The 16,664-nt window shown below is 38.8% G+C and overlaps 1 protein-coding gene across 1 annotated transcript in view; it reads left to right on the top strand.

The window, feature by feature from the left end:
* Positions 1 to 16,664, top strand: part of LOC125457138 (uncharacterized) — a 34,815-nt gene that overhangs the window by 10,606 nt on the left and 7,545 nt on the right. Inside the window, exons 5-8 of the mRNA XM_048540920.2 lie at positions 2,362 to 2,429; positions 5,667 to 5,771; positions 12,068 to 12,158; positions 14,062 to 15,527. Of these exons, the coding sequence (XP_048396877.1) occupies positions 2,362 to 2,429; positions 5,667 to 5,771; positions 12,068 to 12,158; positions 14,062 to 15,527 (1,730 nt within the window). The remainder of the gene's footprint in view (positions 1 to 2,361; positions 2,430 to 5,666; positions 5,772 to 12,067; positions 12,159 to 14,061; positions 15,528 to 16,664) is intronic.

The raw sequence follows: 16,664 nt of genomic DNA, 5'->3' as shown, positions 1-16,664 counted from the left end.
CCTGACTTTTTAAAAAATACTTAATTGAGTCACCTCATGAGGTAGAAAGGTCAAATAGGATGCTGGACATTATGCCTAAAAGCTGTGTCACAGAGGCTATGCCCCATCCCCCTTAGGAGGGACATATGGCCTTGGAGGGAGTGAGCTCTAGATGTAATAGTTAATGTTTAGACTCAAAGCTAAAATACTAGTAAGATTTATACACAGCCTCATTAAAATTCCTGTTATTTAGAAGGTTAAGGAATGAATTTGATGTTTTAAGTGTATCAATGGGATTTAAGGATACCAAAAGAAGCTACTTCAGGTTGTGAAGTATAACACGAGGGGATATATTCAGACTTCTCGGAGATAAATTTGGAAATATTTCTAAAAATGCTTACAGTGATTGATGTTCAGTCTCTGACAAATTGTAGTTGATGCTTAATCAACTGTTTTAAATTTTGAAATTTTTGTCAAAAAATTTATCAAGGGGCATTGGGCAAAGGTAAATGTTTGTCATGTATATGAATGATTTGGATGGGAATTTAGGAGGCATGGTTAGTAACTTTGCAAATGACACCAAAGTTGGTGGTAAAGTAGTCGGTGAAGAAGGTTGTCTGAGATAGCAAAGGGATATTGATCAGTTGGGCCAAGGGCTGAGGATTGGCAAACAGAGTTTAATCTGGATAAGTGCAAGGTATTGCATTTTGGTAAAACTAACAAGGGCAGGATTTATGCAGTCAGTGGTAGGACCCTGGGTAATGTTGTTGAACAAAGAGTCCTAGGAGTTTGCGTACATAGTTCTTTGAAAGTTGCATCACAGACAAGGTGGTTAAGAAAGTATTTAGCATGCTTGCTGTCATTGCTCAGACCATTGAGAGTAGGAGTTGGGCCATCAGGTTGCAGTTGTACAGTACAGATGGTGAGGCCACATTTAGAGTGCTGTGTACAATTCTGCTCACCTTGCTGTAGGAAGGACAATATGAAATTGGAGAGGGTTCAGAAAAGATTTATAAGGTTGCTAGTAATGGAAGGCTTGAGTTACAAGGAGAGGCTAGGTGCTTTTTTTCTCTGGAGATTGATGGCTGATGTTATAGAGCTTTATAAAATCATGAGGGGCATAGATAAGGTGAGTAGCAAAGAACTTTCTTCTAGGGTAGGGAATTTTACAACAAGGGGGCACATTTTTAAGCTAAGAGGAGAAAGATTTAAAAGGGACCTGAAGGGCAGCTTTTTCACACAGCACTTGGTTTGTATGTGGAATGACCTGCCAAAGGAAGTGGTAAATGCGGGTACAGTTACAACATTTAAAAGGTACTCGGACAGGTACGTTAACAGGAAAGGTTTAGAGGGATATCGGCCAAACTAATGTTCTTTTGGGAGGGAAATGACCATCCTTACCTGGTCTGGCCTGGATGTGACTCCAGACCCACAGCAATGTAGTTGACCCTGAACAGCTGCCTGGGCAGTTAGGGATGGACAGTAAATGCTGCCTAGCCAGCAATGTCCTCATCCCTATAATGAATAAAGTGAGCAAAGGAAACGCAGGCAAGTGAGACTATTTTGGTTGGAAAACTTGGTTGGCATGGATGAGCTAGGCTGTATGACTCTGTAATTAGATTACAATGCAATAATTGCAATGGATCTCCAATAACTTCATGAAATTGGTGCAGAGACTCATTTGGCTAAATTGCCTAGTCTTCCCAATAGAATAATTTGTATATTTCAACTATTTTGTTTTCTATTATTTTCAGTATTCCAATTTCAAATTTGGAAAATTGCCTCTCAAATTCAGGAAACCAGGATCATCTTTTAGTTTCTACCGTTGCAGTTGACAACAGTTGTCCAATTAGACATTTTGTCAGAATAGTGAACAGCGCAAAAACAAGATTAATATAAATGAGTCCTGCAGCTGTGCAGCCTGGTTGCATTGTCTTAAAATCAAGCACCTATGTGTTTAAAGGTACCAGTAATGTAACCTGCATTAGGAATAAACCACAGTCCATATGTTGAGCACGGTTTTTCGAACTAGGGCTCAATCATGTGATTACAATTTTTAAAATCTTAAGATGGAGATATTGATGATGTTGAATGAGTACATGAGTTAATGATACTGGCTTCAAATAGCTTGAACAATACCACACTGAATCATGTGTTTTTTTTAAAAAATGGTGGCCCCCTTTTTACTCACATAGCCTATGCATTTCCAGTATGAATTCTGTTTTGCAAAGTCACGGAATATCTGAACAACTGGGGATACAGCATGGCCCAATTAATGAGGAAACATGTAGGATTGTGGTAGGAGATGTAAATATTAAAGGAAGTTGGTATGTCTTGAATGTATTTAAAGTGAACTAAGAAGAACTTTTTTTTAAATACAAGGTCAAACAGATCAGAGTTCTAAATTTGAAGATTTTAAAGATGAACAGTGCATGCCAAGTAAATCCAAGGTACAGTGTGATGATTTATCAGCAACTTTTTTCCTCCTATATCTGATAATTTATGTAATCTTCAGCTGTGACTTTGTGTTATGCAAACCACATGCATAATATCAACATGCCTAAGTGACTTACAGCAATGTATCCATATGAAGCTTTGAGTCCAGCTGTTTTGTTAAATTTGTTTTAATGTGGGATTCATTTACTTGAGCCAATTGTCAATGGCAAAAATTCTTATTGATATATTCTTTTCAAGAGCGAAACAAGCATTTATGTTTTGTGGTTCATGCACAATTGAAACTTTTTTACTTTTGTAAATTTCATCATTATGTGAAGAGTAATAAATGCATTCTAGGGGTAAGCCAATTTTAGGTTATTCTGAAATAAAGGGATCTGGATTTTAAACTTGCCTGCTTTTGCATTATACTGTCAGATTTGTACATAATGCCTGTGTCGAACGATTTGTAGAGAAATCTTGTACTAGATAATCTGGCTGATTAATCCCTACCCTACCTTAGCATAGTTTTCCTATGAACTTCACTTACAGAGGTTCATGAAGTTGGAATTGTTTTCTTTGGGGGGGGAGAAGGTTGAGGAGATGCGAAGTTTTCAAAATTGAGAGGTCTGTACAGAGTATATAGGAAGAAACATTTTCCATTCCTAAATAGATGAAAAGAAAGCAGTCGTGTCTGAAGAGATGTGCAAAAGAAGTGAATGTGACATGAGAAAATTTTCTTACAAGTAGTTTGTTTCTGGAATGCACTGCCTGAAAGTATGAGGAGGCAGGTTCACTTGAGTTGCTCAACATTGCATTAGATGATGTTTAAATAGAAATAATGTGCGGAGTTTTGGGGAGAGGTAGTAGATTGACACTAAGTCATGTTCTTTGTTCAGAGTCAGTGCAGACATACGGGCTAAATGGCCTCTTTTGCACATTAAAACAACAGGCTGTTCAAACATGTTTTGCATTCAATAAAATCATGGCTGCTCTGTCTCAGGCCTCAACTCGTCTTTGCCAGTTCTTCTTCACCCCCAATTTCCCTATTATCCAAAAATCTATGTCCTCTTGAAATGCTTTGTGATCTAGCCTTTCTGTGGTGAACTCCAGATATTCACTAACCTAAGAGGGCAATTTTCTTCACATCCCAACTACCACAAATAGAAGGGTTTAGAGGAATATGGGCCAAATACTGGCAAATGGGTCTGGGTCAGATTGAAATCTGATCGGTGTAGACAAATTGGACTGAAGGATCTGTTTCTGTGTTGTATGACTCTTACACCCAATCTCAGGTTTAACTATAGCTATATCCCCATATTGATAATAAAAGATTAACCCCACTAGTGGGAACATCTTCTCAACAGTTATATTAGTTGCTCCCTTCCAATCTGAAAATGACCCATTAATCTCATATCCTTTTCTTACCGAGTCTTCAGTCCTTGCTAACACATTATCCTTAATATCATGAGCTCCTATTATGTGTGATAGCCTTTTATTTTGCACCTATTGAATGCTTTCTGGAAATCCAAAACATTATATCTATCAGTTACCCTCTATCAAGTCTGTTTACCTCTCAAAACCCCTGCAAATTTGTCAAACTCTGTTTACTTTTCAGAAAACCATGTTGACTGTTGGATTGCTTTGAACTGTTCTGAATGCCCTGCTATTCCTTCCATAATAATGGATTTCAGCATTTTTCCAATGATATATGGTAGGCTAGCTGCTTTCTCTCCCCCACCCCCACCTTTTCTTAAACAGGGGCTTGACACCAGCTGTTTTACCAAGCTGCTGGAGCCCTCCTGGAAGCCAGTGAGCTATTGGATATTTTAGCAAATTGCTCCATTATTTCTGCAGCCACTTTAAAAGTCTTGGATGTAGGCCCTCATATTCTGGAAACTTGTTAACCTTCAGTCCCATTAGTTTGCCAGTTATTTTGTCCGTTGTGACAAAGCCTGTTAGAAGATGTTTCCTCCCATTAGGACCTTACTTTATCTGTTATCTCTTGGATGCTTATGATGTCCTCCATGGTGAAGACTAATGTAAAATATTAGTTTTAATTATCTGCCTTTTCACTGATTCCTTTTATTAATTCCCCAGTGAATTCTCCAAGAATCCTACTCCCTTTAGTTTTTTTTATATATCCTAAAATCTCTCACTGTTTGTTTTTATATTTTCTGCCCTTTTACTTTCATAATCAATTTTCTCCCTTTTATTGCACTTTTGACACAGGCAACACTGTAACAACTGTGATTCAGTAAAGTCTGGTTCCACAAGCAGCATGTTGAATGATTTTTAAGGTACAAAACATTGATCAGGATATTGAACAGAACTTCCCTGCCGTCTGGAGTGAAAAGCTTAGTCTAGTTGCAACCATTGTCAATTGCCATAAAAATCTGTCTGGTTCATGAATGTCCTTAAGGAAGGATATCTACCATCCTTACCTGGTCTGGCCTATGTTTAATTTCAGACCGACAGCAATGTGGTAGACTTTTAACAGCCCTTGGACAAAGGGTATGGATATTAAATGCTGATCTTACCCGCAGTGCCGACATCCCATGAACAACCAAAAAAAACTGTTCCTTCATTGTCATGGGCATACCTCTGCCATATGGAAGCAACAATTAAACAGGGTGGCAGTGGTGCAGTATCTTCTCCAGAGCAGTTAATGATGGACAACAAAAGCTGGACATGACAATGACATCCGTATCCTGTGAATGAATACAAATAAGTCATCTGACACTAAGGCAAGTGCTTTCATTGAGCTGAGGCTGACACCTACTGACATTCCATATGTGATGCAAGTTTGAGAACTGCTTTTATCCTACTGTGGTTTTAGTCAAATGATGGTAAAGAGAAGCTGGTAGATCAGATGCAAGAAAGTTTCAAAGAAACTCCATGGCCACGCGATTGCTTGGTGGATAAACAAAGTTTACTTTCATAGTGGAAATTATACAGTTTCAAATTTTGATTAGGGCTAGTGATGTTAGTCTTATCAAAGATGGCTCAACTAGCGTTTCCAAAAATCTTTGGGGCGTGTGGTTTTTGTGTAATTCTTCACATTGGTTAGTGATCTTGAAAGATTAGTTGGAATCAAAACAGTATCTATTGCAGTTGTCCATCACAGTTTTTAAAATTTCCTATTATTATTTCTCTGTGAATGCTTTGTTTATAATTGATAGAACCCATTTGAATCCAGTGAGATTCAACCATTTTGCATATTACATTCCTCTATTACATTTTTTTTAAACTAGCTACAAACCAGCATCTCCATTGGGAATATGAACGTGGGAGACAAATATAAAATAGATTTGGACGTGCTGGCTACTGGCCATGATAAACTTGTTAAACAAGTCTTGGTAAGTGTCGCATTTCTCTGCATTTTCTTAAAGTATTTACATATTTTAAGAGTGGTGATAGGCAAATTTGAATTAATGGCATGCACTTAGAAAAATTAAAAATGTTTCATTATAAATCCACAAAACATTGTTAATGAGTCAGACATTTTTTATAAACTATACTTTTCGTAGTCTTTGGATATTTAATGACTCTTTCATGGCATGACTAAATCTTCAAATATAACGTTTGTTTTCAACGATCACTAGTTATGTATTAATATCTATCAAATCATGTTAATTTACTCATTTCGTTAAAACTATAGGACTATGAAATATAAAGGCCATAGCACCCTTCCAGCACTTTTGTTGCGTCTTTGAAAGCGTAAATTATTGGCACCAACGCCTTCCCTCCTTTTATTATTTCATTATTTATTCTCCTTTTATTGTTTCACTATTTATTCTCCATTTATTTTCCTTTTAGAAACCAATTATAGATTCAATTATTGTCCCTCTTGTTAGGCAGAGGACTCATGTCTTCCGTTCTGCAATATTTTGAAGAAAATAAAATCTTGCCCTTTTACTGTTATGGTGATTGAACCGAAATTACCTTCTAGTTTTTGACATTGTCATCAATGTAGGTTTATCTAGTTTACGATTTCAAAATCCTTTGGTTTTGAGCATTTTTTAGCTTTACTCTTGCCTGTCTTTTGCTCTGTTGAGAATAGCTCCAGGTTCCTGAAGTTGTTCATCTATAATTGAAGTTTTGGTGTCATCCTGTTAAATTTTCTTTGCGCCATATCTGTGACTTCCATTCCAAAGTAAAACAGCTGCAACTATATTTTAATTCACCTTGCCACTGGTTTATGCTCTGTTTGTAAATGATGGAATCTCACAATTTTAAGTTTACTCAGCTCGGGATTCACTTCCCTATTTTGATGCAGCAGTGTGACCCCATCCCATTTGGAAAGTCTTACAGGGATTACAGTCATTTGCATAGGCTGGAGAATCTCGCTCTCTTTAGTGCCAAGAGACTTAAAAGGAGCTTTAATTGAGATATTTAAAGTCGTCAAGAGTGTGGCGTGTTTAGAAAGGAACCATTGCTTATTGTTGAAAGGTCAGTAATCAGAAGGAACAGATTTTTGAGTGACAAAAGAACTGGATTATTTAAGGTATTTAATAATAACTTTCAATAGGGAACTGGCTAAAAATCCAGAGAGAGAGAGAGAAAAAGATTGCAGAGAGAGTGTGTAAAAGACCAGAGAGTATGACAATCTGTATGAAACAGATATGAGTATGAAACAGCCAGCACAGACTCAATAGGCCAACTGCCCACTCCAGTGCTGTAGGATTTTGTGATGAGAATTACCGTACTGATGTCCAAAAAGGGTCAGGTGCTGGAACAGTAATGCTGGCACAAGGATAACAATTTGGAGACCACGCTTATACTCTTGCAGCATGAGTATGAATCCCGATGGTAATTGAAAGCTAGTGTAAAAATGACGCTGAATGAAACTATTGACAATTGGCGTAAAAACCCATGTGATTCAATAATGTCCTGTAGGAAAAGAAAATATGCCATCCTTAGCTAGTATGGCCCACATGTGCCCCCCAGACTTGCAGCAATGTGGCTGACTCTTAAATACTCTCTGAATTGGCCTAGCAAGCCACTGTCATATCAAACTGTTACAGAAAAATCTAAAGAAGTGAATGTACCTGAAAAGACCATCTGGTTTTGATGAAAACTGAAAAGGTGGAACAAAGCCTTTTAGCTGCTACAGAGTCCTTACCAACGTGGTCTGTGCAAAGTCCTGTAGGAAAAGAAAATATGCCATCCTTAGCTAATATGGCCCACATGTGCCCCCCAGACTTGCAGCAATGTGTCTGACTCTTTATACTCTCTGAATTGGTTAGAGTTGTTCCCCACACAAGTCAAACAACAGGTTGATACTGTCTGCAAGGTATAAATGACTCCTTGAGAATGATTATGTCACAGGTAGCTCTCTCACCATCAGGAACGAAAACAGAAGTTACTGGAAAAGCTCAGCAGGTCTGGCAGCCAAATTCTTTGTCAGGTCCTCAGAAGGGTCACTTTCACAGATGCTGCCAGACCTGAGCTTTTGTAGCAACTTCTGTTTTTGTTCCTGATTTTCAGCATCTGCAGTTTTTTTGGCTTTTATTTAGCGCTCTCACCATCTCTGGTTGTAGCAGCCGTACACAGTCAGAAAGGAATAGCTCTGAGAAAGCATTGTCTCTGGACACCATGCAGTCATGTGGCATTAGTTCAAACATGGGCAAGGAAATCACCAGCTGTTTACCATCTACGGTGCCACCCCCTTAATTGATGAGTTGATTGCTCTACCACGTTGAACATTACTTCAAGGATGCGTCTAGAGTGACAAGGGCACAGGATATATTTGGGGTGAGGGGAAGCTTCAGTATCAGTAACCAAGAGTGGATCTCGCACCACTGCTAAAAAGTCTTCAGAGAGTTGGCAGCAATGGCGTCCAGTCTGGCAGCTGATGGTGAAGTAACAAAGGGGATCAAACTTAATTGACTTTGTCATCCTCAGTCTGCCTGCTGCAGGTACATCGGCCCGTTATAGAATCGATAGAGTGACTACCGCAAAGCCATTGTGGAGATGAATCCCATCTTAACATTGAGGACACCCTCCAACATGATATGTGGCAATATCTTCAATCTGAATGGAGAGATTTCAAGCAGATTGAGCAACTCCGAAGGACATATCCCCCAATCTAGCGTTGCCATCAAGTTGGGAGATTAGCCTTTGGTCAGCAATATGTGCAGGAGGTCATGAGCAGTACCAGCCTAAAAATAATGTCAGGTGAAGCTAGTAAAGTTGTAACACGCGGCTATATGAGTACCAAGCAACATAAGCAGCAAGTGATAAGGCTAAGTGATTCCACAACATACAGATCAGATCTAAGCTCTTTAGTCCATGCAATGTCCAATTTTGAATGGTGATAGACAATTAAACAACTCACTGGAGGAGGAAACTCCATAAATGTCACTATCCTTTAATGATGGTGGAACTTACGACATCAGTGCAAAACACGAGACAAAGGTTCGTGTTTGTGAAGGGAAATTTGGTTCTCACAATGTTCAGTGGTGCTCAGTTTTGAATCCCTTGAAGTCTGTGGTATATGTTAATGAGTTGAACTAAATGTGAAAGGCATGAATCGGAGATTTGCTGACAACACAAATTAGCTATTCTGTTTGAAGTATTTGTGTTGCTTGCTGAAAGGTAATATCAGTGATTTGGTTGAGTGGGTAAAAAGAAATGTAATTCAACTTGGAAAAGTACAAAGTTATGCATTTCAGGAGGATGAAAAAGCAGGGAATCCAGTAGATGAGAGGAACTTGAGAGGAGTGGAGGAAGTAAGACCTTGGAGTGCATATCCACAGGCCCCTGAAGATGGCAGGATAGGGAAATAAATTAGATAAAAAAGTATATAGGATGCTTTCTTTCATTGGGTGAGGGGATTATGGGCAGCACGGTTGCTCAGTAGTTAATGCTGCCGTCCCGGCTTCAATTCCAGCCACGGGCGACTGCCTTGTGGTGTTTCTACATAGTCCCTGTGTCTGTGTGGGTTTCCTCCAGGTGCTTCAGTTTCCTTCCACAGTCCAAAGATGTGCAGGTTAAGTAGATTGCGCAATTTAGTGTGGCCATAGTGTCCAGGGATGTGTAGGTGCTCTTTGGAGAGCCGGTGTGGACTTGGGCTGAATGGCTTAATTTCACCCGGGGGTTAGGGGTTCTTTGATATTCTGTCAAATTTTGTAAAATTCCGTGAAATTAAACACAAATGGAGAGATCTAGTGCTGGAACTAAATAAGATATTGGTTAGGTTGCAGCTGAAGGCTTGTGTGCAGTTCTGATCATCACATTACAAGAAGGACAAGTAGTCAGAACATGGAGGAGATTTACAAAAATGTTGCCAAGCCTTGAAAATTACAGATATGAAATAAGATCGGCTTGGGTTAGGTTGTTTCTTTAGGACTGGGTAAACCAAGACTTGATGCGATGTACAAAATAATGAGGGGCTTGGACAGGGAAGACTTGTTTTTTTCTCTTGTGCAGGCCAATCATCAGGGGGCTCAAAGAACAACACTGCTTTGGAACAGGCCCTTTATCCCACTAAGCCTGCACTGATTTTAATCCTTATTTAGACCTGCTATTTATGCCCACATGCGATTTCTATTCCTCTGCCTCCCGTGCATGTGCCTGTCGAGATATGCATTGAACATTGCTACCATGCCTACTTCTACCGGCAGTGTGTTCCAGGCACTCACCACCCCCTGTGTGAAAAGATTTATCCCACACTTCTCCCCTAAACATTCCCCCTCTCACCTTGAACTTGTGCCCTCTTGTAGTTGACCTTTCCACCCTGGTAAAAATTGTCTGACAATCCACCCTGTCCATGCCACTCAACTTTGTTGACCTCTATTGGGGTGCCCCTCAGCCTCCATCTTCCCAGCGAAAACAATCAGTGTTTATCCAATCTCTTCTCATGCCTGGTCTGGAGGATTTTAGGTAACATCATAGTAAACCTTCTGTGCACCCTCTCCAAAGCATGCACATCCTTATGGTTGTGCAGTATCCAGAACTGCTGCAATATTCCAAATGTGGCCTGATTAAAGTTTTAGACAGCTGTAAGATAATTTGCTAACTTTTATATTCAATGCCCTGATAGATGAAGGCAAGCATGCTATATGGTATGCCTTCTTGCCTGCCTTATCCTCCTGTGTTCTCACTTTCTGGGAGCTGTACTTTCAGGAACTGAATCCTACTATTCCTGTTCTGAATTTTCACAGGAACATGCTAGTCCTGCACTCCAGTCAACTGGTCTTTAAAAGTCTCCCGGATGTTGGATGTTGATTTACTCTCAAACAGCTGCTCCCAATCCACATTATCCAATTCTTGCCTAATTCAGATATAGTTGACCTTCCCCCAATTTAACACCTTCATCCAGCCCCACTTGTCTTCACCCATAAGAGTCCGAAAGCTTACAGGATCATAGCCACAATTCCCAAGATGCTTCCCCACTGAAAAGCTGAGCACCTGGTCAGGCTCACTTCCCAATACTAGGACTAGTATGGCCCCTTCTCTCATTGGATTATCCGCATATTGTTTCAAAAAACTCTTCTGGACACACCAGACAAATTGCTCCCCATCCAAACCCCTGGTACTCAAGCAGTCCCAGGCAAGATCGGAGAAGTTAGCATAACCCACTGGAACAGCCTTGTTATTTTCGTCTTGTTCCAGAATCTGACCACGTTTCTTCCTCCATCGTCCACTGGCAGCATTGAAATTGCACCCTTCCTATTCCTCAAATCTACCCATAATGCCTTGCTGCAAGATCCCTCCAGGGTGTCAGGTTTTGTACTGACAGATTTTAGGTGCCTGGTAAAAGGATTAAAGTAGACACGAGGATTGGATGCATAGAATTGGCTGCCCAGTTTGGTTGAGTTGGGAACTTACTCATTTAATAGGAACCTGAGTTTGTACCTGACAGGCTATAATCTACAAGGCTGTGGAGCTGGCACTGGAATTTGGGATTATAACAGGTGACTACTTCCTTCAGTTAACACAGACATGATGGACTGAATGGTCTCTTTCCATGCCATAATCTGTCGATGGTTCTAAATCTTGAGCTTGACATCATTCAGGTCAAAGCAGCTCACTTGACTGATGCTCGATCTGCTAGATGCACTGTGGCAACACGTCAACAGTCTTTCAACAACACTGTCAAGTAACCTGTACCATCTAATAATGTGTGGCAGCATATGTAATGGAACACCACCCCCTGAAAATTCACTTACAAGCCTTAAACCATCTTGATTTGGAAATGTCAATTGTTGCTGGGTCAGAAAGCTGCTATTCCCTTTGTAATGGCACTGAGTCTGTACCAATTTTCATGTACTGCCACAGTTTTAGAACATAACTTATAATCTTTTTGAAGACGTGGGGACAGAGACAATAAATATGGCCTAATCAGTGATACCCACATCTCTTGGATTAAAAGGATATCATTCAGAAATGTATTCAGATGGAAGCTTTGAAGAGAGAGATGCCGCATGTTTTTGCATCTGATTAATTACAGAATAACTTTAATAATGGGTGTACCGTGGAAATACCTTTGAAATTATTATTTTTCAAGCCGCACATTGATCTGACTGTCCTTACAGTGCAGGTTTTGAAGTATTGTTTGTTAATCTAACTTTCAGTATGGTTTGGTGCCTTTAGGTAGAAAAATGCTACGTGTGTTTCCTTTTCTTAACCATTAAATGCTTTTTTGAAGGTGGAATGTGTCGGGAGGACCAAAGACAAGCCATTGATCATGTTTACTCCCACTTCGAGCGTAGAAGTTGGATTGCCGCATGTTTATCATGGTATGGGTATGTTTTTGCACCTGATTAATGGCTACCCAAGTTTTGTTTTCCCAGTTTTTTAATATGATAAATTCCTACCCAGTAATAATTTTGTAAAAGTCATACTATTATTGTATTTGAAAGCACTTTAGTTTACAAAAGTCTTGTACGTTGAATATTTTTATCTTAATAATTGTGGAAAAGAAAACGCTGTAGAGGAAATAACCAAATATACTGAAAATCAAATGAACTTGTGCTTAGAGATAGAGGATGTATATTTTGTTTTAGATTTTGGATGTGCCTGGAATATTTTGTAGTTGCAGCAGTACTGGTCACTCCTATAAGTGATTTTATGCATTTTTGCATCAGAGTTTGTTTCTGTTCTTTGCAATAACCAATTGTCCATCTGCAATGGCATGGTTTGAGATTATAATCCTTATCTGTGCTGGATATTCCAAGGAGTTTTTTTTTTAGAAAGAAGGGAACTCCGTACCTCTGAGATTCTGATTGTGACTCTTCTGAAATGCTGAGGCATATTTCCATTCTGATGTTTCTAGGATAGTATAGAACTATCAGGAAATAATTTGTGCAATTCTTTACCCCAGGGCTATGGAAGTTGGGCCATTAAGTATATTCAAAGCTGAGAGACATTTTAATTGGTAAAGAATTGAGGGTTATGTAGATAAAGAGGAATAATGGATTATCAGATCAGCCATGATCTCATTGAAAAGTAGAGCAGACTGGATGGGGTAAATGGGCTACTTTTCCAAAATCTTATGTTGGTAAACCACATTTCCCTTTACACAGCAGTGAGCAACCATGTGCTAAAATGTGAAAGTCTAGAATCTCAGCCACCTACATTTGACGACAGCTGCCAATGTATAAGCTAAGTGTAAGATTTGGATTGCGGAAGGGTAGGATACCAATTAGGTAAGGGATTTTGAGCTAGCCTGAGTTGAGGAAATTCCAGGGGCAGGAGAGGTGTTCTGGAGGTAGTAAACCTGGGGGTGTTTGTGGTAGGTATCAGGTGAGTTGAATAGTTACACATCACTTAGACTGTCTGTTCAGTGAGCTGAGTTTTCCTGAGTAATTGTTTACTTAATTTCACTATAAGTCAATGAATTATCTGATTTAAATGAACACTTTTAGAGATTGCAAAGTGTAGGGTATTACCCAGTGGAACCTTAAATTTCTATGGCGATTCCCTGTGAGTAAGTGATAGGGGCTCTGAAGGTTTTTGATGTACAACTCAAACGCAAACTGGCGTAACGACTGTCTGATGATTGGAAAATCCAAGCTCTTTCATGTTTGCCCTTTTCCAAGCCTTTTAAACAACTATTTGCTGCAATGAGACTGAATAGGAATCATTCAGCAGTTTTATTTCATAGATAACAAGTGAACGTATTGAGAAACAATTGAGGTAGATTAGTCCTGCCAAACTAAAATTGAGATTAACATAACCATATGGCACAGCATGGAAAAGTCTGACTGACCTGAGCACTTTCTTTTATTAATTCTGATCCCGAGAAGCAAAGGAATTATTGACATGAATTGCATCATCAACACAAATTAAGTGATAAGATGATATCTGTATATGAAAGTGTTTAATCTTTGTCCTGAGCGTTTGCATTAGTTTGCAGACTTGGGACTTTGAAAATTAGTTCTCCAGCTATTAAAAAAAAAGTTCTAATCTGCAAGTATGTACTTATCCTCTATTTTCCCAGTCAATGTCTGTGTAACTGAAAGCATTGCTGGCCATTTTGCAACACTTTCAAATCATTGGTAAAATTTAACTGTTCCATTTGTAACTTATCAGGTATCTTTGGAATTTTTTTGTATCTCTAGCAGCTAGTTATATATTGGTTTCTAATGGAGGCAAAATGTTATGTATGATTTATTTCCATGTAATTTGTTTGTCTCTTAGATTGCAGTGATGACTTTCAGGCATCAATCTCTGGAGATTTCAATAATTCATCAAGATCCAAGCATGATGATAAAGCTAATTCAAATTTCACTTCTGTTTCTAATAACTATTTGCTGCCAAGGCCACTTAGTGAACAAGGTAGCAAAGAACTTCCTGATCAGCTCAGACATAAGAAAAACAGAAGCAATGTCTTAGATTTGGAAGAAACTGTATCCACTTGTGTCAACCAAGATTCCAAGGAAAGCCATGATGATTCATCTGGTTTAAGTGATACAACTCTTATTGATATCTACCCAAGTATGCTAGCTTCGATGAGTGACTTGCTCGACCGTAGCTACAAGGCACAGACTGCCTCAAGATTAATAAAGCACTATCGACGTCTCCAGTTAAATGGGTGTAAATCAAAATCAAATACAACTCAAGATGGAATAAGAACGAAGAGCAACATAGATGTCCAAAAATTAAAGATGGAGAGTTATCCCATTATTGAATTGGAAGCATGTGATGGAACCAACCAAGTGACTAAAAGTGTTTGTTCTCTGAAGAAATTCAAAACCACAGAATGTAATTTTGATGCAAGTGTGTCCATGACTGATGTTGAAGTTTTTGGGACTATGCAACAAATAAATTCCAAATCATCTGACATTGAAGATTCCAACTTTAAAAGTACTTATAATGATGCAATTAACTCTCAATTGCTACCAACAAGTCCTTGCAACCCAGAAAGTCCAGTACAAGTTACAAATTGCTGCAAAATCAGCAAAACATTGAGTCTAAATGAAACTTTTAATGGATCTTATTTATCTCAACTGGATACCATGATTAATTCCAGTTTCAAATGTTTGAGCCCAAAACCTAATCTGTCAAAGGCACAGGCACAATACTCGAGAAACACTTTTAATTATCCACCTGAGGCAAAACTATCTCCATCAAATAAAAAAAATTATGTTGCAATTTCCAGCAGATCACCATTTAGAATGCTTTTGTGTTCAAGTAATATTTCTTGTACTGGTCAAAAAAGTAAACGGAGACATTCATTTTCCTCTGAATGTTCTGTTTCAGCCATGTTCCATTCAATACAGAGCCCAGTTAAAACTCAAGCAAGAGAGATGGATGCATTTGAATCGGTGTTTCAAAGCTTGGCTCATAATTCGCTTTCCTTTTCAACTGCTGTGAAACTTCCCAATATATTGAATGCCCGTTCTGTTCCTGTTAGAACCGTTACATCAGTAACATCTGTTATCAATTCACCTTCCCAACAATCAAGAAAACGTGCTGCCTGTACTGTCCCAACAAGGGACCCTTCTCGATTACCATTAAAGAGATTCCGCTCTTTCCCAGAGTCCTCTAGTTCAAGACAGAATAGCCCAGAAATGTTAATGCTGAATACCATATTGCAAGAACAGAAATACCACTGTACAGCAATAAGTGGCTTTTATTCACCAGGAAGCCAGCAGCACAGAGGGGTAAGGTCCTACTTGAATGCTTTTTTAAAATAAAAATTCTGAGTAAATGTTGGCAGGATTTTAACGGAAACATGACCATTGATAATTGAAAGATCAATCCTGGATCATCAGAATACATCAGCAGTGAAGTTATGGATTTTTATCATTTCAAATTTGAGTTTTTGCTTTATTCATTCATGGGACTTGGATATCACATGCTAAGCCAGCATTTATTGCCTGACTTCAATTGTTTAGAGGCAGTTAACTGTTAACCACATTACTGTGGCTCTGGAATCATATCCCAGACCAGCTAAGACTGGCAGACTTCCTTCCTTAAAGAACACTGAGCCAGATTTGTTTTTTTAATGACATCATGGTTGAGGTTACATGATAACCATTAACAAGCTTTTTAATCCCAGATTTTTACCAAATTCAAATTTCACCATCTGCCATGTGAGATTTGAACCTGTGTCTCCAGAACATCAACCTATAGTTCTGGATTACTAAACCAGTGCCTCCCTTAGAGTTTTTCACCTGTGTATCACTCAGCTGTAGCAATGGATATGAGTTGAAATCAAAATGAAGCAAGAACACTGCTTTGCAAAAGTGCAAGAGAACAAAGTGTGAAGCTGGATGAACACAGCAGGCCAAGCAGCATTTCAGGAGCACAAAAACTGACTTTTCGGGCCTAGACCCTTCATCAGAGTTGCTCTGTGATGAAGGGTCTAGGCCCAAAACGTCAGCTTTTGTGCTCCTGAGATGCTGCTTGGCCTGCTGTGTTCATCCAGCTTCACACTTTGTTATCTTGGATTCTCCAGCATCTGTAGTTCCCATTATCTCTTTGCAAAGTGCATTTGCTTAATTATAGTTTTTCTTTTGTTCCTGTAATGTACTGATGCTAGAATACTAAATGTGCTTAACACAACTAGTAACTGTCAGGAGATTCTTCAGATTAGCTCCTGAAATATTAACTGAGAATTACTTTCATCAAGTATGAGTAGATTAATTTTAATCCGTGGTTGTGAAGAATATTTTACTTCTCGTTTGTTTTTGAACACCTTTGACTCCTGTATAAATTGAAGATATTTTGTTTGAAGGAAATGGTATGTTAAATTTAAGTTGGTTTCATTGTATTTTTGTGCTATCCTATTAAGCTTA

The sequence above is a fragment of the Stegostoma tigrinum genome, chromosome 12, assembly GCF_030684315.1.
Source record: "Stegostoma tigrinum isolate sSteTig4 chromosome 12, sSteTig4.hap1, whole genome shotgun sequence".
In the NCBI taxonomy this organism is placed as follows: Eukaryota; Metazoa; Chordata; class Chondrichthyes; order Orectolobiformes; family Stegostomatidae; genus Stegostoma; species Stegostoma tigrinum.
The sequence above is the reverse complement of the archived record's forward strand: the minus strand, read 5'-3'. Positions and strand labels throughout refer to the sequence as shown.